Genomic DNA, 25,811 nt, shown 5'->3' with positions numbered 1-25,811 from the left:
ATAACATACTGATTACTGTGGCCACACAGTTAAAGACAGCTGATCTCACTTGTGGAAGAATACACAAGAATTTAATTGCAATTTTGTATCAAACCCCTCTATCAGTTCAAATGAATGCTGTGCATTTATTTATCCTCAAACAGATGCAGTTCCCCTCCTAGCATGGGAGTTGTAGTTGGGGTGTTTCCAAAGCTTGGTGCCACTGTAACTGCACAGATACTCCAAACACACACGTTTGAGAGAGGGGGGGTCTCTGAATACAGACTTTTAATTTTCTTTTAACAAACTCTTAGCTCCACTTAAATTCATTGAACCAATACATAAATATTCTCACCCACTCTCTGTATATATACACATGCATACACACATATATGCACATATATAATCATATATATGCATATACATACAAACAGGAGAGCCAGAAACGCTGCCCTTTGCCCAGTGCCTTGCAGTAAGTTTTTCTGGCTCATTCTTCTGTTCCAGACAAAAATAACAAGATCTTTCTCCACCACATATTCCAAAAGGCACTGGCAAGTGCTAGACAGCACAGGCTGGTGTGTGAAGCAGCTGCAACAGTCCCTGTGCTCTCTCAGTAACAGGCAGCCTTTAACGCTTGTTTTGAGGGAGAAAAATGGTTTTGGTAGGTCTTGAGACAAATCAATCTCCATCTTGGCAAAAAGTTAAGGCTTGAGAACCTGAGCCTGGTGGCTTATCAGGTAGATTTACACATGTATCAACCTCACTGTGGGTGTGTTTCAAAGTGTCATGTAACTGTCTAGGAAAGTCCCCCAGTAAGTTACTCCAGTGCTGTCTCACGAGATGATATTCCCTGTCTAGTGGGAAAATTTTAACAGCAGCAACTACTTTTATTTCAAGATATCAAATCTTGGCTTTACTAGAACTAGAATGAATCTTCTAGAGACTTGAAATCCAATACGTAGAAAAGTATTCTGCCTTTTTCATGCTGCCAAAAAATATGACTTGTGTCACAGAGATTAGAAACTGTGTGATGAGACATTCAAAACTGTATCAGACAAACCCAGTGTAGGCTGTGAAGAACACGCTCCCCACATTCCCAGAAACAGTTCATGAAAATTTCACCATCAAATGGAAACTGAGTTGTTTTCCAGCTCTAACATGTGAATCTTTCTTCTATTGTTCTTGCATGAAACAGGAACTGTTTTCAACAGCGTCTCAGACCCTTCTTTTACCACTTCTTTTTTTTTTTAATTGGAAATCACAACCCTGGAAGCATTTTGAACACAAACTTTTCTCACAATCAACTGGAGTTTTCAACTGACATCACCAAGACCTGCATTTTACCCCTTAGGTTTAACCATGTTTTGCAGAAGGCCCAGCAAAATAGAACTTTCCAAGCAACCATGGCCTTTGAATACCCCCTGTACAGGCAACAGTGAGAAAGGATTTAGACTTGGAGAATATCCACTTACATACCCACTCAACATGTTTCAAAATTCCAAGGAATACTCTTTGTGCTTGTCCCTACAGCAGGGCAATGTCTGAAAAGGGCATGTTTATTTATTCTGGGATAGGTATTTTATTTCCTACGGAAAAAATTTGACTTATGAATTTATTGATCAGTCTTTATTGCTATTTTTGGATAAAATATTTGTGAAGGAAGAATCCGTATGTTTCAAAATTAAAACCTGTACTTGTTTCAAAACATTTAAGTAGTCTGCATATACAGATTATGGTAGGACTTCTTTTTCTTACATGTATGCTTTGCTTTCCAAGACAGCAGGTTTCCAGAGTTCACTGGGCACAGAAGTGTCTGTGGTCTACACACACACATAGCTTCAGCTTCACACAAACAAAACCTTTCAACCTTTTTTAAAAAGCAGACCCTCCCTAAATAATATGATCACAGAAACAAGCTAAACCCTGAAGGAGATTGATCAAAGCCCAAGAAAATACACTGTCATTCCAAACCCCCCTTACTTAACCCACTGCAAAATACCAAAGAAATACATACAGAACACTGACTTAATTAAAAATTATGTCATGTACTGAAAGCTGCACAAATTTGATGCAATTTCTAGATAATGACTTGTATGCCCAAAGGACTTTTTTCAGTTTTATCAGTCAATTAAAAAAGGAAAGAGAAGTATCACTCTCTCCCCCTAAATCTTCTCCTGCAATTTCCTGATACGTTTTCCAGGCCAAGTGAGACTGCAAAAATCTGTGCTGTGGTACACAGTGTTCATCTGGATTTCCAAAACATCCCCTATGCACCTGTTATTGCCTCTGCTACACTTCTTATGCACTATGCCTTATTCTAAATGTATACTTGTAATAAATATGCCTGTGTGTATATAAACTGACACACATGCACATGCTGCACACACACACACAAGTACAGACAGAAACATACATGAAATGTAAGATACATGTGTAGATTGGTTCATGGAGTTGCACTCTGGAATCCTGCACTCCTTCAGATTGCTTTTATAGAGATGTTCCCCTCTCTGCACCCCACCTCCAGCAACTCCCAAGGTGCGAATACTGAGCACTTCTGAGAGTCAAGCCCACAAAGCTGATTCAGGAATCAATCCAAGCTTCAAACCCAGCATGGCACAAACTTGGCACTTCTGTCCTGCTGCCTCCTGTGCCAGCCTGGATCACCTCTGATGTTAATGCTCCAGTGGTCAACACAAAGTTGACCAGACAGTGAGGATTCAGCAAATGCAGGGCCATCCTCATCTCTGACACTAGAAAACTAGACTTATATGTAGAAAAGTTAGCATTTTATAATTCCTTTTAAGACAGTATGTAGCCTGCTGAAAAAACTGAAAGCAGCACATAGGACCCCACATACATCCATTGTTCTAGAAGTCATCTCTGAGTTAGCCATGGAAGTCATTCACATCATTCCAGTTCTGATCTTATTGCATCATTCAATTCACCTTTATTGCTTCCAGTGAGTGTCTTCATGACCCGTATTTGAACAGCAATTCACTCTGTTTGTAAAAATTCAAATTTACAGTGGTCACTTGCCATAGCTCACCATACACACACGAATCTTCTCTCACCTTATCTGTCTATGATGTGCTGAATGACAACTTTTATTCAAAAAGAAATTTGAGAAATAAAATATTACAGGCATTAACAAAACTTTGGAAAGAATGACATAATAGTCCCATAACCCTTTATTGAGTTGAAAATTAAGTGATCTTCAAACCTCTTATTACTGTAATAAAAAATCAAGTACTGTAAAATAACATTTAAGCTAGAGAAATTAGACTTGTAAATGAAGAAAATATGATTTTTCTTGACAGGTAAATCTAGTTGTTGTAGTTGTTGGAGCTTTTTTTCCTAGTCATTAAGTCTGATAACGTCTAACAAAGATTTACAAGAAAAAACCCACCTATTTTATTTAAAAATAAATTTAGGTGATATCCAGTAACAAGTAGAAACTAAAGTTAATTTGAAAAGGATAACCAGACTAGAAACCACCAAGTGATCCAAAGGCTTGGGAACAGTTCACATCATTTCTTAACATGGCTCTGAGTCACCTGTCACGTGGAGCTGTATCTCTCTCGCTCTGCAGGCTGACCTTGGCGAGTCTGCCCAGCAGGTGGCTTTGATCCTCTCCCAGGCAGGCACAAACCCATCGGGTGAAGCTCCTTCACACACAAAACCATCAGTGCTGCAGTAGAAAATTAGTGGCTACATTTAAGTCATTATTTGAAGCCCTCAGAGCTTCTAGAGCATCTCCTCTGGAAAACCCCATTTCCATAAGTCGTGCAACCTGGAAAAGAAATGAAGTAACACCACTTTAAAACCAGAGTTTTGTTCACACTGTGTGCACATTAGTCAATAATGTCAGAAATCACTTTTCCACTGATCAAATACCTATCAGGGACAGCGTGCTTCAAAACCTTGCTTTCTACCACTTAATTCAAAGCTGATTGCAGAAAATGCCACACCTGCATTTTCCTGGCTGGTCCAATTTTGAAAGAAGAGTAAAATCTAGAGTCTGGTACCACACATGACAACTACAGTCTGACCTGGGGGCTTGCTGCTCTCAACTAGAACAGGATCTCAAGAAACCAACACTGACCAAAACACAGAATTATAGAGCAGATGAGAAAACCTATCCAGAATGCATCTTCAGCTCTTTTCCTTGAAAAGATCTACTTCTCCAGAGAGCATTTAAAAAAACCCTCAAAACTATTAATTCCAAGTGTTGGGGTTTTTTAAATAAACCTTAAAGTTAGTTTTTTAATAAACCTAAAGTAGAGGAAGTACAATACTTAAACTGGTTTAGGAAAATTCTTGGAGGGCTTCTACATATACTCAAAAAAGCAATTTTTTTTTGTCAAAAACTTCTGCAAAGCAAAAATCAATGACATCTGACAGAAGAAAAACATGGAAAAGGGCACATTAAGATAGTGATTTGTTAAATCAATAACCACTTGACCAGTCCTCTTTATAATATCACATAGTTGACACCTAACTTTGTGCTCTGTGTTAACAGAGATTAAAAGGCAAACCAAATTTAATTTATGGTTAAATACCAACTTAAATTACATTTAAAATCTATAAGTCTCACTTTGGTATGACTGAAAGTCACAATATAACTAATTCACTTTTATAATTAATCTTCCAGAAGTGGAAAAAAGGTGTGGGAGTATTGAAGTGGAGGGAGAAGACCCATCTTCTTTGATCAGCATCGACTCCAGTTTATTGATCAAATTCGACACCTTTTATAACAGTGTTAATTCATGCATATTGCAAAATCTGAGCTCCTGATAGCCTGTAGAGAAAACTTCAGCTCCTCCTTTTGTTTACAATACCTGAAGTTAGTTTACTGAAACCAAGATCAGTGTTCTCACCATGATATGAAAAGTTCTCAAAACCTTCATATCTGTTCCCAGACCGGCCATCTGTTCCCAGGAGCAGCCAAGGACAGAACAGTCTGAGAATCTTGTTGTTTATATAAAAGGTGGCTGAGAACCTTAATTATTTACAGAATCAAGCCTAGGAAAGGCTGCTTTTTTCCCTTAGCTGAATCCCTTCATGGCCTCTTTCTTTAAGCCATGCTTGAACCAGGCTCTCCACATGGGAGGGCAGGGAATGGCGTGTCAAAGTAACTGTGGCTGCTGGCAGCATAAAGATTCCTATTCCTGCTTCAAAGGGTCTCATGGCCAGACACCACGACTCTGCACCTGGAGGTCCTGGGCTACAGCAGCTGCCAGAGAGCCACTGCCACTCCTCCTCCTCTGCCAGCAGTGAGCCTGCAGCAGCAGAGTGAAGCAGGAACGCAGAGGAGGCTGTACACATCTCGAGAGGAATTTTCCCAGGGTGCAAGACCAATGTGCAGCACTAGCACTGAAAGTATTTTCAAAAGAAAGTTGCCACCAAAAGAAGCTTTTCTTTCCTCTAAGACACCTCCAGAACTTTCAGTATTTTTAGTCATCTCTGCTTTGGTGACTTCCAGAGAAATATACAAGTGCCAAGTTTGCCCAGAGGCGCAGGTCCTCCTTTTCTTCATATAAACACACCCCCACAACACATTTGAGAACAGCTACCTTGGATGTCAGAACATCAACCTTACAATCCACCGCCACGTTTTTTCGCCTTCTCATAGGGAGAGAAATGAATTGTTACTTTCAACACTTCTGCAGCAACAATTTAAGTCCAAACTCAGCTTTGTAATCTGTAACTCTTATTTTTCATCTAAGATTGTGGGTTTTTTATAAGAAAAAGGGCAGGCAGTGGAATGAAAGCTAACCACAGAAACACACTTCAGAAGTAAAGCTTTAATTGCAGTTGCCATGAATTCTAACTTTAAGAAATGGTGGATGGAATTGCAACGTTCCTATTTGCAGAAATACTCATCAAGCACCACGGGGAAGAGTAATAACAAAATCCTCTTTTCATCTGAGTATATTTTAACCACAGGAAATGAATCCAGCTCCAGGAAACAGTGTATAACTGGCAACAGTAACTAAAGGTGCTAAAACCCCACAAGAAATGCAGAGATTTTTGTCCACAAGCATTGCAAATGCTCACAAACTTTAATGTGATGAACAGATGAAGCCCTTGCATTTCTGCCATTTTAAGACAACTTTTGGCATTATTAGTACAGTCTTGAAAAACCAAAGGTGCTTTAATGACTTCTTCTTTGCAGGGTAACCAGAAAGCCTTGCAAATGACAGCAATCAAGAGAGCCCTACATCCTCAATGCATCAGATAATATAAATGCATATTGCTTTCATAAATCTGGGCCTTGCGAAGAATCCAGACTGGCAACTATTTCATTAGTTTTGGCCCAAAAATAGAAGTCCCCATGAGCAGAATTTGCCAGTATTTAAAGGAGTAAGCCAACCCAGCAGAGAAATCTTTTGGTCCATCCCATACTGGCACTGAGTAGGCCTTCAGGACAGCCAAAACAAAGTTTCTGGGCTTTGTCTCAGAATGTGCTTCTTCATGTGGGTTTTTATTATTATTTTCTTTTTTGTTGTTGTTGTTGTTAGTTGGGGTTTTGTTGGTTTTTTGGGAGTTTTTCTTTTTGTTGCTGTTGTTGGATTTTTTCCCCTTTCCAGATGTAGTCCTGAAGGTTTGCAGTCAAAAGTGCAGTAAAAAGTTTTGAACATTTTGAATACAATCTAACATCCAATCAAAGCTAGAAATCAGATCATAGAAAAGACTTGTGTTTGGGAGAAGCTCAGCTTAAACTAAAAATCACATTGCTGCTACGAAGTGTTGACTTACCTCCTTATAAAAAAGGAAAAAGGGAAAGAAACATAATCTTGTTCAAGGGCAGCAGAGACCTTAAACTATAAAATGGCCAATACAGCTAACTGCAGATAGGCTACAACCTGGTGAACTTGACTGCAAGCAATAAATTCTGAATGCAGGAATAACACCAATCTTAAATTCTTCAATTTCTAAGTAAATAATCATCTCTTTTGAGAATAAAACTATCAGAAAAAAGTCTAGAAGTGTAAATCTATACTTGATAGAAAGGACACAATCTTGTATGTGGCATCAGTATGAGGAATTAGTTGACCACATTATGGAGGGAAACATCCAAGTTTTAGCCCAAGTGTGTTTTGCATAACATTTTTATTAAAAAAAACCCCAAAATTACTGAATTGGAAACTTAAGCTGGGGACTTCAAAGATGATTTCTACATGATAAGTAATGAAATTCATTTATCATTCTTCTGTCTTTGAAACATTTCTTATATGAGATTTGAATAGTTTCCACTACTGAAACCATCAACATCTTTAAATACAAAATACAAGCAGTAACACATAAAAGTAGAAACTCTCAAGGGGCCCTGTAACTCTGGTTTTGATAGTAATGACAATATGCTGTCTCTGTATTGCAACCATTACCTTATATGCTCATTTTTGCTGCATAGAGAAACCGTGTAAACAGATGATAAAAAATTAGTAGAGATTAATTCCTAACCATTTAAAATACCATTTTAAAATAGAAAGTGTTTACCTGCTCTTCAGAAACCTCAGTAGGTGGAGGTATGCCTTGTTCAGATGGGTGATCTTGATAATTTGCGTTATGTCTATGACGTAGAGGAGGAAACAGTCTATTCCAGTTAATCATCCCGCCCTGAAAGCAGACACCACTGTCAGTCTTTGCAAAAAGAACTACAAATGCTTCAAACAAAAAATCATCATTATATCAAAGCAGATGTTTAGGTGAAGTACTTTATTTTAAAGTACAAAAACTGCTGTAGTCTCCTGTGAAGCAAAAACTGGACTGGTTACTTCTTTACTTGTTAATGGAAGTCACCACTGCAAAGTAAGGAAAAGAAGGAGGAAAGGATGTTTCAGATCCATTTGGATAGATCTGTTTAGCACAGTGCTAGGTTTCTGAGGCTGAAAGACAGCTGTCTTTACTAACAGGGGTTGTCCTGGCAAGAGGGGCAACAGCAGGTCTTGAAAGTACTTTACAAAATTGCTGCTGAAGTTAACGAAGGAAAAAGAGTACAAGAAATAAGTAAGGGAAAAAAGCAAAAGGGGCTTCTCAGTGCATCAGTAAAATTACATCAGGAAACAGAATAAACCCAAACTTCAGGACACCTGGGACTTTCATGCAAGTGACTACTTCTGTGACACCAGTGTGACTTGCAGACCCACCACATTTACCTAACTTCTGTGTATAAAATATTGTTGCAAAACCTGGCCATGTTCCAGTGCCAAAATATCTTGTAACTGCATAGTAATAATGCAAATAGACAGCAGTAACATAGGTCTGGTGCAAATCACAGAACTGAAACTTCCTCTTAACAACCAAACTTCAATCTTGTAATAGCAAGGTATTTGGAACATAAAGAAGAAATACTAAAATACAAGCTTTATAATTGTCCAGAAATAATTAATCCTCATTTCATTAGCTAAAATCAACATTTTGGAACGGATTTTGTATCACACAAAGCCTATAGATCCCATAAGCAGGTAACAGCAAACCCCAATCTCTTTTCTATAGTTGAAACATTTTTTGCAGTCTGTCAGTCTGTGTTGTCCTTTCCCTCCTCCCCTGCTCTCCCTGTTACTATGGAGAAGATCCCCCTCCCTTTCTGTATATATAGGACATGGCCTTCCTTCCTCTAGTTGCTCTATTTTAGTTCTATAACGTTGTTTCTCAGAAGGCCTTCCTCTTAGGAGAGCTTTTTCTTTTCTTCCCTCAGAGTGCTCTTCCTGCCTTTATGTATCCTTAGAGCATTAAATACCCTCTGCTCAATCAGATCAGCAACAGCTAAATGCGCTCACAAAAAAAAATATTTAGCATTCCTGCCCTTTCCTTTGTTTCCTTCCGTTCTGTCCAGAGGAGACTCAACCAGCCCAGACACCACAGGGGGCAGTACAATGGCACACTTAAAAAAAGCATTTGAAGAGTCATGAGACTTGAAACATCAGCTTGAGAAATATTCCAGTCCCTTCTATACTAGAGTACATTTTTCCCTGTGAAGATGCGAAATAGCCAGAAGCCATCACCCATTTTCAAGACATAGATCCCACTGTTAGTGAATTTGAATTTTAGAAGTATGTGTCTACATTTCCCATACTGTATAAAATATTTGCTTACCATTCATGAGGTTTTGATCAAAGAATTCTGTGTAAGTCTCATGTTAGTCAAACAGCACAGTGTAGTAAAAAGGAGAACTGGTTTGGTGCATCAGCCTTAGGAGAAAGCGGGATCAGATCTTCTACTGACACCACTGCACTCCCTTGTGGTCTTGGGGAATCGCCTCCTGTACTTCCCCACATATAATTTCCCATAACTAAGAATTACTTTGAGTTTGAACTTTGAACTTTGAATTTCTCAGAGTCTACTAAGCTCTACAGTTCAGTGAGAGCACTGCACTAATGCTGCTTTACCTGTTTTTACTATTTAAGAGATGACTTGAGAAGAAAGTAATGCTGCCACAAATCATTCACACTGAATTGGTAAAAATACTAACAGGACTATGACACATCCCTTTGAGGCACCATAAGTCATACACAATAATGTATATCAAATACAAAATCTACAATATACCTTAATTTGCCTTTATCTCAGTGTACCTGAAGACCAAAATAAATGTACCTTTCCAGCAGTGCCCTGAGCTTCAATACTGAGCTGCCTATTCCAGTTTGGTTTTGCATCTTCTCTGTCCTGGGCTCTCTCACCTAATGCTACAGACTTGTCTACTTCCTTACCTTAAGCTTACAATACAGTTTGCATTAACATACACAGAATTCATTCTTTTCAATAAGAACTGCCATTTCCTTACAAATATTTTCTTACAACTATTTAGTTTTGAAGGTTTACAGCAGATACCTTAATAAATTACAGATGTTGACTGAAGCATTCAAAAGAGTTTCATGTGAAGACCTCTTCCCAGAGAAAACAGACTAGACCAATTAGATCAAAATCAAGTATTTCAATAACCTTTGGAAACCGTGGTAAACATAATGTATCAGCTCTTAGCTATATTAATGAGAGGGAAATATCCAACATTATTGGTATGTGAACACTGATGGTTATCATTAACCCTGACATTGTGATGCACAACTCATCTGTGTAGTCTTTTAAACTTCACCAAAACCGGGTGCATTAGGATCATTTATCTTAACTGAAAGAAAATTGTTTCCCTTCACAGTCTTGCTTCTAATCAGATGACACACATCCACAAGGTCAGGCTCAAAAGAGCAGGGATTCAAGGAACTGCAGCAGGAACTATGGGACTGGTAATGTGGTCAGTCTCAAAAAGGTAAGGGAAAACTGGGAAGTGCAGCAAATGTCTTAAATCCACAGGAGGCTGAGATCAAGGCTATGGATTCACAGTATGGATGGTAACTGTGCAAAGACTGTCAGACAACCTTAACTATCACAGCAGAAACATGAAGATCTGTTCTAAACTGAGCCATACCAAGCACCAAATAATGTCTTAACATAAATAATGTCTTAACATCAAGTAAGTATAACAAATTCCAGTTCAAAAATGCACAGAAGGAGATTTCCAAACCAATATTCATTCTTGCCTTACAGAAATTATTTTGCAGACCTCCCCTTCATAATTTCATTATCATTTCTGTAGCACAGTGGTTTTACACTATGCCACCAGACTTACTTGTGAGAAGTCAAGAAGATTTCACATGAAGATATCCAGTCTGATTAATTTATGTAAGTGATGCTTGTAACCATCTGAGACTCCCTCCTGGGAAATCAGCAAACTGTATTTAAGCATTTCACACCACACTTGACCCTCAGCACCAACACCCAACAGCACAGGGGAGCTCACACCAATCTTCCCACTCTCCACAGAAGCCTTGTCCCAGATAACAGAGCTCTCTGGAGTGGTCCAAAACACTAAGTAGTGGGGATGCTCCAGGGTCAACTATGGAAGCTCCTTTCCTGAGCAGCACTTTCAATGATAACACTTTCAGTGTGCCAGTCTACTCCATTTAGTGAAATGCAGGCAGTTCTTCTGTGATTCCTGTTGGCAGTTTGTTATAAAAAGAATTAAGTTCAACTCTACATGGTTTGGGGGCTGAGACTTAACATGACCCAGGACTAGGTCAGGAGGATGCCTTAAGGCCCTTACATCCAGAGCTAGATTCTACAACTAATAGACTTAGGATATCTTGCACTGAGATTATCTTAGGCAATATTTTTCTTGGTCCTGATCTTTGGTGCTGGGGAGCAGCCAGTGCAGGTGTTCCGCTAGAGAATGTGGAGCATTGAAAAATTCTAGACCATGATTCATAAAAATGCTGTGCACAATTTGGTGCCTGGGCCCTTATCTCTGTTCCCAGCTTAGTCTTTGACATGTCATCAGGAGAAAGATTTGACAAAAGCACTGCTTCATTAATTATTTGACTAGAAGGGTGACAAGACAAGCCTAAGAAAGGTCTGTAAGACTTTCTTCCCCCTTTAATCCAATGCTGTAATTTTTTAGAAAAAGTCATAAGTCTCCTTTTGTTTAGCAGCACAGACTGGGTGAATCAGTTGATTTTAAGTTCTTTGTTACTGCCTGATAGGAGACAAACATACCAAGGAAGTAATTTGACTGGTCTCTAATAAATCACTATTGGAAATGGATTAGGAGAACAGTGGTGATGTTGGAACTTCTGTTACAGGACGACAAAAACAAACTCACCACAAGTTTAGATGACCAAAGAATGAGATTTACAAATGGAGTGAACTAAAGAAATGGGGAAAACAGCAGCTCTTCATTACAGAGAAGGTTTTAAGGAAATGCCATATTGATGATTTACTCCTGGACAGCTGCCAAGCCTTTACGTACAGAAGCTGTGCCTTCTGAAGTCACATCCTTGATTTTGTTTTTCTTTTTTAAAATTTGGGTTGTTGTTTTTTTCTTTTAATGGTGCCTGGGACAATTCTGTTTACAGGAAAGAAGTATCCTCCTTTCCTGCAGAATAAGGAAGAAATATCTAGAACTAGCAAATGTCTCTGATTGTACAGCCTGCTAAAACCTGGCTATGCCACTTCTTTTCAGAAAATCTCCTTCTTCTCTGTTTTGAAAAACAGGTCAACCTGTTTCCCATATACACACCTGCCATGGCATATTTTGTAAAAACACTTCTTATCCAAAGCTTCACAAATTGAAGTGTTGAATTATGGACAATTAACAAATATCCAGTTATGCAGCCTTCAGATATGCACATATTTTAATTACATTAATTTCAAAAGAAATTAAAGACCTTTTAAAAATCCTCTTGAAAGTGATGCACATGGTTAAGATATTTTGATAATGTTATCTCCTGTAGATGGTTAATGCCAACTTGCCATCTACTTGCACAAACAGGAAGAACCTCCTGATAGGTCACATTCACCTTTTCTTAACCACAGTGAGAAAAAAGAAAAAGGAAATTGCTTTGCATTTCACCTTTTAAAGTTACATTTGTAAAATATTCCACTCTGTATAGAAGCCTTTACTTGATAAAGATATAAATACCGTCTTTTTTTTTTTTTTTCATATGAAGCTTCAAAACAAAATTTACTGAAAATAAGAAACACTGACTTGCTTTTCTGGCATAAATTTTTCAACAATGTATTGAATCCAAAGTCCCTATACTGAAGATATAAATAAACAAGTAATAAAAAGCCTAGCCTTGGATGACATGATATCTGCTGCCCTAAACATTGCATAAGAGAGAAAAATGGTGAAATTTCCAGCACGCTTACTCAAAGTCTAGCCTGTCTCTTTTTGTGACAATAAAACTCTTCTGTTTTTTGGTTGTTTGGGGAGAATTTTTTTTGGTGTTTTGTTTTCTTCTTACTTTAATAACTTCCCTCTTTTAAAAGGGGGTAGAAACATAACAGTATTAATGTTGTAAGTGTTGTTTTTAACAACAGAAAGAATTTTTCACCAAGTAAAGCACTCCAGCAATTTCTAATGATATTCTAATTTCCTGAAAATCTATCCTACAGACAAGTCCATTCAGCCAAAAGGCTCTGTCTCCAGCTCTTAGTTTCTGCATCCTGAACTTTGATGCCTGCATTGTCCCTGAGGAGCTCATATGTCACACAAGTTCAGAAATCCACATGTGGTCTTTTCTGAAGCCTGATCAGCTATTTCCTTTGAAATCTAGAAGGAACATCTTAATCTGGCTTCTGAAGCTGCCTGAGAGACAATGGAAGGGATTTCATGCACTGGCATTGTTGTGGTGTGTTGCAATATCCTGTTTTACCTTCTCCCTTCCCCTTCGCCCCTCGCTGAGTGTGCCCTGTCAATCAGGCTAACATACCAGCAAGGCGTCGTGTGATAGGTGTCCCTAGTACCTTGAGACCCTGCCCCTTCACCTGGTTGGTGACTCACCTGTCCCCTCCCCTTCCCCTGTCCTGAGCTTAAAATGTGAATGAGACCATGTGGCGCCATTCTGTTACCAGCAGTGGCCCAGTGCAGACGTATCTGTACTCATGGAATAAACATCTGGCTACCTTCTAGCAGAATCCGCTCCCTTCTTTTCTTCACCATCGCCAGAAGCTCTCCCCTGAGGAGAACGGAGTCCTGTCTTGTGCCCCGCTGCACTCTGCCGCCAGCCAAGGTATCTTTGAGGTATAACACCGCAGAGCTGCCTGTGGCCCAGCAGCGAAGGTCAGAACTGGCCTAGGCACCATCTAACTGGTTATATTGGGATACATATTCCAATATATTGGCGTCCCTGGGTGGGCTCGACCCTGAGCCGAAAACGGACTCGCAGTACCTCAGAGAAGTTTCTGCCAGCCGTGCATCCAGCTGGAAGGGCTTTGGTTGCATTGCCCTCAGCTAGAGACTTTGGGAATACTCCCAGAAAAAGTTTCGTGGACTGTTCGGCGCCTTTGGAAAGCCCTGCTTCATTGTGGTGAACAGATTTTCCAGAGGAAGAAAAGGGTAGCTTCTCTTACACCCAGAGAGAGGTCCTTTTCCGGTGGAGACCTGCCTGCCTGTACCCAGCCTACAGCTTCCATTTCACGTGAGTATCTCTGCTTTCGGGAGAGCAGAAGCTCAAAAACAGACTCTGCCGCGAGTTCTGTTCCTTTTTTGCCTTTGCATTTTGGCTGCGCAGCCCCACAGACAAGAATTCATAGCGTTCTAGTGTTAGCTTTCCTGCTGCGTGTTTCACTGTTTTTTAGAATTCGCGCCGGAGCGGGATCGCTCTCTGCCCTTCCCCCCCGGCTCAGCAGCGTGTTCAGACACGTGTTAGGAGATTTTCTTTCTCTTTCTCTTTGCGGGAGAGGGGGGGGCTCTCTTTCCACGTGGCCGGGGGACCTGCGGGGGTCGGGAGTGCTCTGCACACGCGGCGGCGGGGGGGGGGGGGCGTCCCGGTTTCAGCTGCCACGTGGAGTAGTTGCTGTCTCTGCTCCGCGGGAGTGGCTGCTGCATTCCACCGCGGGGGAGGCTTTGTTTCTGCCTCGGCTCGGCAGGGCGTGTCCCAGCTCCCTGCTGCTGCTGCCCGGGAATTTTAAAAGCAGTATATACAGCTGCATTGTGAAGCTTTTGTCTGCTCGTTATCGCTTTCTATCTGTGGTTTTTTTTAGAAATTGGTAGCTGATTTTAGCTTTGTTTTTGGTCAGGCGGGATTAAGTACTTTGCTTTTTAACATGGGTTCCAAACTTAGCATTGTACAAAGGGGAGTGTATTATGATATTGTTAGCATTTTAATCAAGAGTAATGTGAAATTCTCTAAAGGAAAATTGAAACAGTTTATAAGATGGCTTTTTCTGCAGTTCCCAAACATTTCCCCTGAAGAAATCCACAATATTCAATTCTGGGATAAAGTTGGGAATGAATTGATAACCTTAGGACAATCTGGCAAATTACCCTCAGCTAAATTTGTGTTCTGGAGTTTGCAAATTCGAACAGCATTGCTCAAACAAAAGGAAATGGAGAAAAAGCCAAATGTAAAGCCATGTGCCTCTGCTCTCCCTGTTCCTCCCTCTCCCTCTAAAACCCCTAAACCTCTTTCCCCAAAACTTGGTATTTTAAAGAGTGCAAACTCATTGAGAAGTCGGCTCCCAATGTGTGCAAAAATACCTGAGTTGTTTTGTTCACAAAGCCCTGGCCAGGCTGCGTGGAACCTTTCCCAATCCCCTCCTCTAAAACCCAGAGCACGTGTAAGCTTTTCGGAGAGCAGTGATGTCCAAAATGGCCCCCAGTCCCTAGGGGGTGCACAAGATGGTGGGTGCCACGTGGCATCTTCCCAAACCTGGTCTTCTTCTTCCCAAAATCCTCTTAAACATCCCAAAATTCCTGCCCCATCCCCCTCTCCTCCTGTTCCTCGTGACACCTTTCCCCCTCCCCCCGCCCTTCCTGCAGTACCCTCAGCTCCGCCCCTTTACTCCTCCCAGGGGGCGGCCGCTGACGTGATGTCACCAGGTGACCCCGCCCACTGTTCCCACGGTATCCCCGCCCCCTGCCAGCCCCTTGACCCCGCCCCTTGTTCCCACGGTTTCCCCGCCCCTTGCCGGCTCCCTTTCCCCGCCCCCTCCCCGGGTTCCCACGGTGGGGACACACCCACTGCCTGTCCCCAAACCTGTAGCTGTGATCCCAATGCTTCTGATTCAAGGGATACAGAGCAGGGGACAGCAGACCCAATGCATGGTGCCATGTTGTCGCTAGCTCCTGTTATATTTCAGCCTGCAGCTCAAGCTGGAGCAGCCCCAACTGCTAATTGGAGTTCTTTTGGACGACAATTGATTAAAGAGATCTGTAAATCTCATAAAGAATATGGTGCACACAGTCCATATTTCCGTGGCCTTTTAAATTCTGAATTAAGTAGAACTGTTGTGGTTCCACATGATTTAAAACAAATTTTTTCATGTCTCATGACATCCACGGAATTCAAATTATGGGAATCAGCATTGAAACAACTGCTAAAAGATGCTCTCCCAAGCTTACAGGCTGATCCAAACACAGCAAAAGACAACAATGGTAACCCCATTACTATTGACCACCTCTGTGGTGAGGGTCAATGGTCTTCTCCCTCAGTCCAAGCTGCTGCAATTCCTGCAGAAACACTTGAGAAAGTAAAGGAAGCAGCTGAAAAGGCATTCTTTTCCCTCCAACCTGAGGGGCCTTTTGAGCCCTATAGTAAAATCAAACAACTACCATCAGAGCCTTTTGTGAAATTTGTAGAAAGGCTAACTAGAGCCATTGAAATACAAGTTAAAAAGGAAAATGCAAGGGAAGCAATTTTAGAAGAAATAGCATTTACAAATGCAAATGAACAGTGTCGAGCAGCAATCCTGAGCCTTCCTATGGAACCTTCCCCTACATTAAAAGATATGCTTCTAGTCTGTAACAGGAAAGTGCCTCTGATGAGTGTTGCTGAAGACTCCAGACCAAGGCTGCTGCCAAGACCACCTCAGCGTGTTGCTGTTGCCAGCCCTGCACCTTCTCTTTCAGCACAGCAGTACCCTGGGCAGCAGCGGAGACCGGCAATGGTTGAGCCCACTAAACCATGCCTGCTTTGTAATAAGCTAGGACACTGGAGTAACCAGTGCCCCCTGAAAAGGGAATTTGATGAATTTAAAAATAGCAGGGGAGGAGAACTGCAAGCCCTCCCTGGGGGTCAACAACAAAAAAACGAAGAATAAAGCGCCAGCCTGCCAGGCGTGCAGACATAAAAGGAGCAGGCCTAGAGAATAAGGGTAGCAAAATAAATCAAGCGCGCAATAATATTAACATTTGTGTAAGTGAAGCAGGTGTTTCAAAGACCAAGTCTGCTAGCCCACTGTTGAAAGTGAAACAAAATAACCTTTGTTATGATTTAAGTAATTCTGTATTAACCGCATCTTCTGTCAATGAGCCTTACAGGTTGCAGCTGACAGAGTCACTCCACCTGAAGGACACTGACTGGCATTTTGTCTCTGTAAATCCTGAACAGAAAGGTACTTGGAACCAAATTCGTTGTAAGTACATCATCACTGGGGACAAAAACACACCACAAGAGATCGAAATTGCTCCGGGACTGACAACATCAGATCCCAAGCAATTTGTTCTCAGCCTGCACTGTTTCCACCCACCCCTGTTTCTTCCCAAGGGACAAATTGTTGCTCAAGCTATCCCTGTGCCATCTTTACCTGAAAATGTCGATAAACAAGGGCCCACAGTCGCCCGGGTCCAAGTTATTGGGACAGATAAACCCAAATTGTGGTGCAATGTCAGTGGGGGTGGGGAGTCTAAACGCATTGAGATGCTTGTAGACACAGGTGCAGACTGCACAGTGATTCCAGTACAAGACTGGCCAGCTCACTGGCCTTTACAAAATGTTGCTGGTCACCTTCGAGGTGTAGGAGGTCTGCAATTGGCAAGGCAATCCAAAAGCATTATTCAATTCGAGGGTCCAAACGGACAATTGGCAAATATCCGTCCATTTGTGTTAGATTATTCAGAACCTTTGTTAGGGAGAGATTTAATGGCCCAGTGGGGTGTCACAATTAATATTCCAGACTCTCCACAGCATCTTTGTGCAGCAGTCATTAAACAACAGCGCCCCACCCAAAAACTTAAGTGGAAAACAGACGAACCAGTTGATGTGAAACAGTGGCCACTCAGTAAACAAAAAATTAAGGTGCTTGAGGAACTAGTACAAGAGCAACTAAGAAAGGGCCACATTGTGGAGACCATGTCCCCATGGAACTCTCCAGTGTTTGTCATCCAAAAAGCTGACAAAAAGAGGTGGAGACTCCTCTGTGACCTCCGACAAATTAATAATGTAATTGAAGATATGGGTTCTCCCCAACCTGGTATGCCATCCCCAACAATGCTTCCTCAAGATTGGAAATTAGCTGTTATTGATATTAAAGATTGCTTTTTCCAAATCCCATTGCACCCTGACGATGCACCGCGTTTGGCATTCTCTGTCCCTTCTATCAATTCAGAAGCTCCTATGAAAAGGTACCATTGGACCGTTCTTCCTCAGGGCCTAAAGGTATCTCCAGCTATCTGCCAGTGGTATGTCTCTTCCCTGCTTTCCCCAGTTCGTGCAGCCGCAGAGAAGGCCATCATTTATCATTATATGGATGATATCCTTGTGTGTGCCCCCAATGATGATTTACTAACACATGCGCTTGACCTAACGATCGATGCATTGATTGTTGCAGGGTTCGAGCTCCAGGAACAGAAAATTCAAAAGATGCCACCTTGGAAGTATTTGGGCTTAGAAATTGGAAATAGGACCATTGTTCCTCAAAAACTAGAAATCAATCCAAAGATCAAGACCCTTGCGGATGTCCACAAGTTGTGTGGGTCTTTGAATTGGGTAAGACCATGGCTTGGTCTGACTAATGAAGACCTTGCCCCTCTTTTCAATTTACTGAAAGGGGGAGAGGACCCAGGTGCTCCTAGGTCTATTACCCCAGAGGCACGGAAAGCTCTAGAAAAGGTTCAGATTGCAATGTCCACAAGACAGGCCCACCGATGCCGGCCTGATCTGCCATTCAAATTTATCATCCTAGGTAAGTTGCCACACCTCCATGGAATTATTTTCCAGTGGGAGGAAAAACAAACACCTAAGGCAAAGGACACACCAAAAAAGGACCGGGACCAGAGGGACTCTCTCTTGATCATAGAATGGGTTTTCCTCAGTCACAAAAGGTCCAAGAGGCTGACAAAGCCTCAGGAGCTGATAGCAGAACTGATCCGGAAAGCAAGGACCCGGATCAGGGAGTTAGCAGGATGTGATTTTAAGTGCATTCACATTCCAGTTGAGTTAAAATCAGGTCAAAATACTATGAAAATACTGGAACAATTGTTTCAAGAAAATGAAGTGTTGCAGTTTGCTCTGGATTCCTACTCAGGACAATTTTCGGTAGCACGGCCCGCTTGCAAATTGTTTGAACAAGATGTTCAATTTACTTTAAAATTAAGAACTGCTCTAAGTAGGAGACCTTTAAAAAGGGCTCTGACTGTCTTTACAGATGCGTCCGGGAGGTCCCACAAGTCTGTTATGACTTGGAAAGATCCTCAAACCCAGCAGTGGGAGACGGACATTGCTGAGGTAGAAGGTTCACCTCAGGTTGCTGAATTGGCTGCAGTTGTTAGGGCTTTTGAAAGGTTCTCAGAACCATTTAATCTGATTACAGACTCTGCATACGTGGCAGGAGTAGTATCCAGAGCAGATCAAGCAATACTGCAAGATGTATCTAACATTGCACTTTTTGAATTGCTCTCAAAACTGGTAAAGTTAGTCACTCACCGAGAGCAACCCTTTTATGTGATGCATGTCAGGTCACACACTGACTTGCCAGGGTTTATCGCTGAAGGCAACAGAAGGGCAGATGCTCTTGCTGCACCTGCAGTGATGGCCACTCTCCCAAATGTTTTTGAACAGGCAAAAATCAGCCACCAGCTTTTCCACCAAAATGCACCTGGCCTGGTTCGCCAGTTTAACATCACTCAAGAACAGGCCAAAGCGATTGTGGCCACGTGCCCAAATTGCCAACAACATGCACTCCCTACAGTGAGTACGGGAGCAAACCCAAGGGGACTGAACAGTTGTGAACTGTGGCAAACAGATGTAACACACATACAGGTTTTTGGACGGCAGAAATATGTTCATGTTAGCGTAGATACCTTTTCTGGAGCGGTCTATGCTTCTGCCCACACAGGAGAGTCATCTATTGATGCTATTAAGCACCTCTTACAGGCCTTTTCTTTCATGGGCATCCCCAAGGAGCTGAAAACTGATAATGGGCCTGCTTATAAATCCAAGGAATTCGGGAGCTTCCTGCAGCAATGGGGAGTAGAGCACAAAACTGGCATCCCCTACTCCCCTACAGGTCAAGCCATTGTAGAAAGAACTCACCGTGATATTAAAAGGGTCCTGGACCAGCAACAACAGGTTCTGAAGGTAGAACCTCCCCACATCCGGTTATCCAGGGCACTATTCACAATCAATTTTCTGAATTGTTCTTTTGACAGCCTGAACCCACCCATCCTACGCCACTTTGGGGGGAACAGTCACAGGTTGATGAAAGAAAAACCTCCAGTTTTAGTAAAGGACCCTGAGACTTGGAAAATGGTGGGACCTTACAAATTGGTTACTTGGGGACGTGGATACGCCTGTGTATCCACCCCCTCTGGTTTAAGGTGGGTTCCTTCCAAATGGGTAAAGCCCTATGTTCCCAAAGTCTCAGAGAAATCTGCAGAAGCACCCCAGGTTGCTCACGCTGCCTGGAGAAGAAAACGCCGCGCACGTTCTCTGGAGGAAATTCCATTTAAGCCTCCTATCTGGAATAGTTTGTAATATATGTTTGTCTCAAGTTTTTGTACCAGTTTAGATCCCACTGTTCGTGTGTAGCCTCGAGACGTCATGAGACCGAGCCTGCTTCTCGTCCTACTCGTGATCATCCCACCTGCAATCTCCTACATAGTACTGCAGCCCAAACCACATATGGACTACCTCGATAAAGGTTCTCAGACATCAACAGAGAAACTGACAACGAGCTGAATGGACTTTTCAATGGCTGGGGACTCTCGGGCTGGTTGGGATCTATTCTGAAAACTGTAATTTTAGTGCTGTTTATTTTTAGTTATTGTAGTTTTTAGCATTGTTTTTGGAGTAATCAGACGCATGGTTCTCAAGTTAATCTCAAGCTCATCTCCCCCTCCTGAGGTCTACCATTTGGAAGCCCTCAGTGCTCCAGTGGATGACCTAGAGGCCTCAGTAGAATCATTCTGCACCATAAACACAGCCCTCTTCTTTTTAAACAAAACTAGGGGGAGATGTTGTGGTGTGTTGCAATATCCTGTTTTACCTTCTCCCTTCCCCTTCGCCCCTCGCTGAGTGTGCCCTGTCAATCAGGCTAACATACCAGCAAGGCGTCGTGTGATAGGTGTCCCTAGTACCTTGAGACCCTGCCCCTTCACCTGGTTGGTGACTCACCTGTCCCCTCCCCTTCCCCTGTCCTGAGCTTAAAATGTGAATGAGACCATGTGGCGCCATTCTGTTACCAGCAGTGGCCCAGTGCAGACGTATCTGTACTCATGGAATAAACATCTGGCTACCTTCTAGCAGAATCCGCTCCCTTCTTTTCTTCACCATCGCCAGAAGCTCTCCCCTGAGGAGAACGGAGTCCTGTCTTGTGCCCCGCTGCACTCTGCCGCCAGCCAAGGTATCTTTGAGGTATAACACCGCAGAGCTGCCTGTGGCCCAGCAGCGAAGGTCAGAACTGGCCTAGGCACCATCTAACTGGTTATATTGGGATACATATTCCAATATGGCATGACACTGGAGTGTCCAGTGTTCCAGCTGCTGAAGGCAGGTCCACCAGCATGAGCATGGAGTCTGTACTAGAGGAAATAACTTTAGTTCTGTATTAGACATTTTGCACAAAACAGAGTCAGTTTTAATCCTTACCCCATGGCTCTTTGGATCTGGACTTGTGACACTGAACTGCTATTGAAGCATGATCATTAGATAATTCTTCACTCATCTCCTATGCAAAAACCTTTTCAAAGAGTAATAAGGAATAAGAAGAGACTGGAATCAAAGTGAGAAATCAGAGTTCCAAAATTGTTTTGATTTAACAAGCTGAGATAAACTCTTGGCATAAAGGAAACTCAAACCTAAATCCTCAAAAATACTACATAATCATACAAATACTACATAATGTAAATGTACATCCCTTAGTAAATAAAAGACTAGTCTGTAATGACATAGGGAAAAAAACAGATCAGCATCCCATTCTGGGATGTGAAGGTTCAAGTTCTGTCTTAGCTGCAAATAGGATTAGCTTCAATTTATTAACATCTCAAAGTCAATATTAAAGGTGTCCACACTTTGCACCTGTGGCACCTCTTAAGGTATCTGTCCTGATTTCAGCTGGGACAGAGTTAATTTCTTCTCAGCAGCTGGTAGTGCTGTGTTTTGGATTCAGTACAATGTTGGTAACACACTGATATTTGGGGGGTTGCTAAGCTGTATTTATCTTAAGTCAAGGACTAATTTTTGTGTGGCTCATGCTCTGCCAGTGAGGAGGTACACAAAAAAAGGCTGGAAGGTTGCATAGCTGGGACAGGTGAACTGAGCAGGACAAAAGGACATTTCACACCATAGAATACTATGCCCAGGATATACAACTGTGTGAGTTAACCAAAAGGAGGGCTGATCCAGGTTAGGGAATGGGGTTTGGTCTCTGTCAGCCAGTGGTGAGCAATTGTATTGTGCATCACATATTTGTGGGTTTAAAAAAATTATTATTATTTTTATTATTATTACTACTACTGTATTTTACTTTGTTTCAATTATTACACTGTTGTTATCTCAACCTAGTTTTGATTCTCCTCACCCCTCCACCAGGGTGGCAGGCAGAGGTGAGAGTGGCTGTGTGGTGCTTCGTTGCTGGCTGGGCTTAAGCCACCACGGCAGCATGTTAAGGAACAAGGGCGGAACCAGCTCACACTTGTTATGTGCAAGTATCAGAGTTCAAACCAGAACACCCACATATTAAGGAGGACCATGTACTATCTGAACCACAGGCTTCTTTTTCACTACATACTATGGAAAATGGAAGAAGAAATTAGCCATCTGGAAGAATGGCACTCTGGAAGAAGAAATTGGCCATCAAGTCTCTCTAAGTGCACATTGGAAGGACAACAGAAGCAGACCTGGCATCCAGTAACTGACTGCCCCAAAACAGATGCCTTATTTGCACCATGTTCGTTAGAAATGAAGGGACAGGTACACCTAAAAAATCCCCTGCCTTCTGTAAACAGAACTTGATTCAACAACAGTGGATTAAATACTCTGGAAATGTCTGGGGCAATTTGGTATCTCATATGCTTTTTATTAAAAAATTGCCTCTAGTTAAATTGCCAGAGGAAAGAAATACAGACCAATCACATAGAAGAATAAAAATACTCTATTTTCCAAACAATTTACTTGCTTTGAAATAAAACAGTGTTTTGCTTTATGAAATTGTCCAATCAATGCTTCCCTAGAGGAAGCTGATTACAAATATTAAACCAAATTCAAAGGCTGTAGCTCAAAAGCTGAGTCAAAATGAAAGAGAATTTCATCATTCCAGTCCAAGAGAAAAAAGGATTGTTCAATATATGAGCAGGGTGTTACCAATGAGCAGGAGACAGAGAAACTCAATCCTGTGATTGTGACAGCTGGCTGTTAATGAGACACACTCAGCTTATTCTAGTTGTACTAGTGTCTGCTGGCTCTAGTTCTGTCAACTTGTGGAATTGCCAACTTCCATAAACAAGACAGAAATCTGAAGTTTCTGTGGTAGTCTGTAGAGGAAATAGTCATGAATTGTTCATTACTGGGAAATTCAACAGGAAATTCAACATATTTAATTTCACACCTAGAATCCATTAAAGAAGTCATACAGCAAAATAATCCGGACTGTCTAGATAGCAGTGGGTTATCAGCTGCTGCAAATACATTGCTGAAATGAAACTATTAAAAACCAGAGTTCAGGCATGCCAACATCAGCAGCATATGCAGTTTTTACACCCCATACACTCTTGATATAAATACAAGTTTATTTTTCAACGCAAAGAAAATAGTTTTAAACAACTACAGAGAATAACCAAGGCTTGAAAAATGCCAGAAGAGCATAAAAAAGCCAAGGATGAGTTTAAGACACACAGGTCTGAAGGAAAAGGTATTGTTCTCTCTACAAAAATGGAAACTGTCTGTTATTTCAAAATGTGTCCACGTGTGTACACTGGCATGCAGAGGAAGGGAAGAATGATAGAATACTGAGTCTAAATTTAGCCACAGTGATTACTGCTGCAGCATACAGGCGTCATTCATGGGCTGAAATGAATCTCTAAATCACTCACTGCTTAACAGAATTCTTTAAAAATATGATGTCAAATCCTGTGCACACATTTCCCTGGAGTCTAGGCATAAAAGCTTTTTTATCCTATTGGTACCCTACATATCACTGTCTTTGGAGTTTATGCAAGTGTTGCTAAAGGCAGTTTCTATTAAAATATGTCACAAAATCCCAAAGAAGCCTTAGTAACACAGACTGAATGGAATGGAAACCAAATTAGAGAAAAGACTTGGTGTGACACTTGGCTGAAAGTCTCACCCATTTATTCAGATAAAGCAGTCTGGTAGTTTCCTTCCTGACAATGATACACACATTTGTGGAACAAAATGGAAAAGCTGCTTCCATCTGAGGTCCTGGCTGTGACAACAAGGGGTTCTGTGGACTTGGCAATGTATAAAGGTTGCAAAAGGTCTTCATGGTTCAAAATATCTGTTGGAAGGACTTCTTGCTGGTACTCAGACTTGTGAAGTGATTCAAGAAAACTCCATTGAAGTGCCATCTCAGTACCAGTAGAAAAGCTAAAAAATATGCCTGGATCTAGCTCTTCACTTTAAAAAAGCAGAATTGGACTGTCTAGGAGTATATTCACTGGGGAATTTCTTTTCTACCCCCCTGAATGAGGATAACATTCCTGAGGAAGAATTTTTGAGCCAGGAAAACCTTTGCTCCATTAATCTATTTTTTTCCAAGGTCAGGAGTTTATTGCTTAGATATAACCAGAAGGTAAATTACCAATCTAGACACACAGTCCTTAGTTGACAAAATCTGAAACTTGCAAATTGTTCAGGATATGAGGCTCCCCATAATAATGCAGATACTAAGTGTGCCTACCCACAGAACATCTCTCCTGTGTCCCAGGAGAAAGACATTTAATGAACAAACAATTAGAGGAAGTCCCTTTGTTATAGAAGTCTGGTCTTTGCAAGCAGCAGAATCTCATATATGATGAAGATGAGATATACATATGAGATACCATGTGGTATGAACCTAGGAGATTCTGCCCTCAGTGAAAATTAATGGCAGCTGGAAGAGAAGAACAAGAATACAGGAGGGAAAAGACAGTATAAGCTTGAAGTGGCCAACAGGGTAGATAGAGAGGTAGTGAAATGAAGATTTTCATGTATGGCTGTAGGCTTGTTACAGTCTGGAGCAACCTGGTGAAGCTCTTCCCTGATACAAGACACTTAAGAGAATTAAAGAGGAAGGCAATATGATGTCCTTAACATGCTCAGCAAAAATGCTCTGCAGATCCAAAACCCATTCTTTCAAGACGAAGGGACTGAGGTTGATACACCGCCCATCCCGAACGGGCACAGCAAGGAGTGCTCCAAGGAGTTGTACTTAATGCCAACACAAGGTGCTCCCCACCTTTTTGCAACCTTCCACCACCTCCCTATAACAGTCTGCAGTGACATCAGAGTAGCCAATACCACCTAGGCACAATATCTTCCCTATCTATTCACAGTTTGGGTCTCTGCCAGCCTCCCTCCACGTTCTCAATGGGAAGTGAAAGTCAAGTTGACGCCCTGATACTCACACTGGTGCACAGATGCTGCAGTTGCTTCCCTTTTCCCACCAGTGTTTTATTTGGGTTACAATAAAGATAAACTTTAGAAAAATGCTGATAAATAAAAGAGACCTAAAAATAGAAACATCAGGAGAGGAAGACCAACTTTTATCAATATTACAGTAGCAAAAGGATAAAATAGCAAATGATTACTGGTGGTCAGACATGACAGGAGAGAACTTCCCCAAAGCGAAGAAGCATTTTATATAGGAGCAAATACAAAGTATGGGAAACAAGAGAGATGAAGGTGAAGAGGTGACAAAAATGTAGGAAGAAAATGGCACAGTGGGGAATGAAAACGTGACAGTGATATGAAGGGGAATAGAAGATCAGATAATGGGAAAAAAAGAAAAACAGAACAAACTATTTACAAAGTAGGATAGACAAAAGAGTGTGAAAGAAAATAACTACAAAAGCAAAGTTTAAAAAGCAGCAAAAAAATTGCAAGCTGGTATTTTCAGTA

At 41.5% G+C, this 25,811-nt stretch overlaps 1 protein-coding gene across 1 annotated transcript in view; it reads right to left on the bottom strand.

The window, feature by feature from the left end:
* Positions 1-2,903: 2,903 nt before the first annotated feature.
* The window catches only part of UBAC2 (UBA domain containing 2), a 95,811-nt gene continuing 72,903 nt past the window's right edge, over positions 2,904-25,811 (bottom strand). Inside the window, exons 8-9 of the mRNA XM_005487273.4 lie at positions 7,480-7,599; positions 2,904-3,769 (exon numbers count right to left, since the gene is read on the bottom strand). Of these exons, the coding sequence (XP_005487330.1) occupies positions 3,662-3,769; positions 7,480-7,599 (228 nt within the window). The 3' untranslated portion in view covers positions 2,904-3,661. The remainder of the gene's footprint in view (positions 3,770-7,479; positions 7,600-25,811) is intronic.

Source organism: Zonotrichia albicollis, chromosome 2 (assembly GCF_047830755.1).
Source record: "Zonotrichia albicollis isolate bZonAlb1 chromosome 2, bZonAlb1.hap1, whole genome shotgun sequence".
In the NCBI taxonomy this organism is placed as follows: Eukaryota; Metazoa; Chordata; class Aves; order Passeriformes; family Passerellidae; genus Zonotrichia; species Zonotrichia albicollis.
The sequence above is the reverse complement of the archived record's forward strand: the minus strand, read 5'-3'. Positions and strand labels throughout refer to the sequence as shown.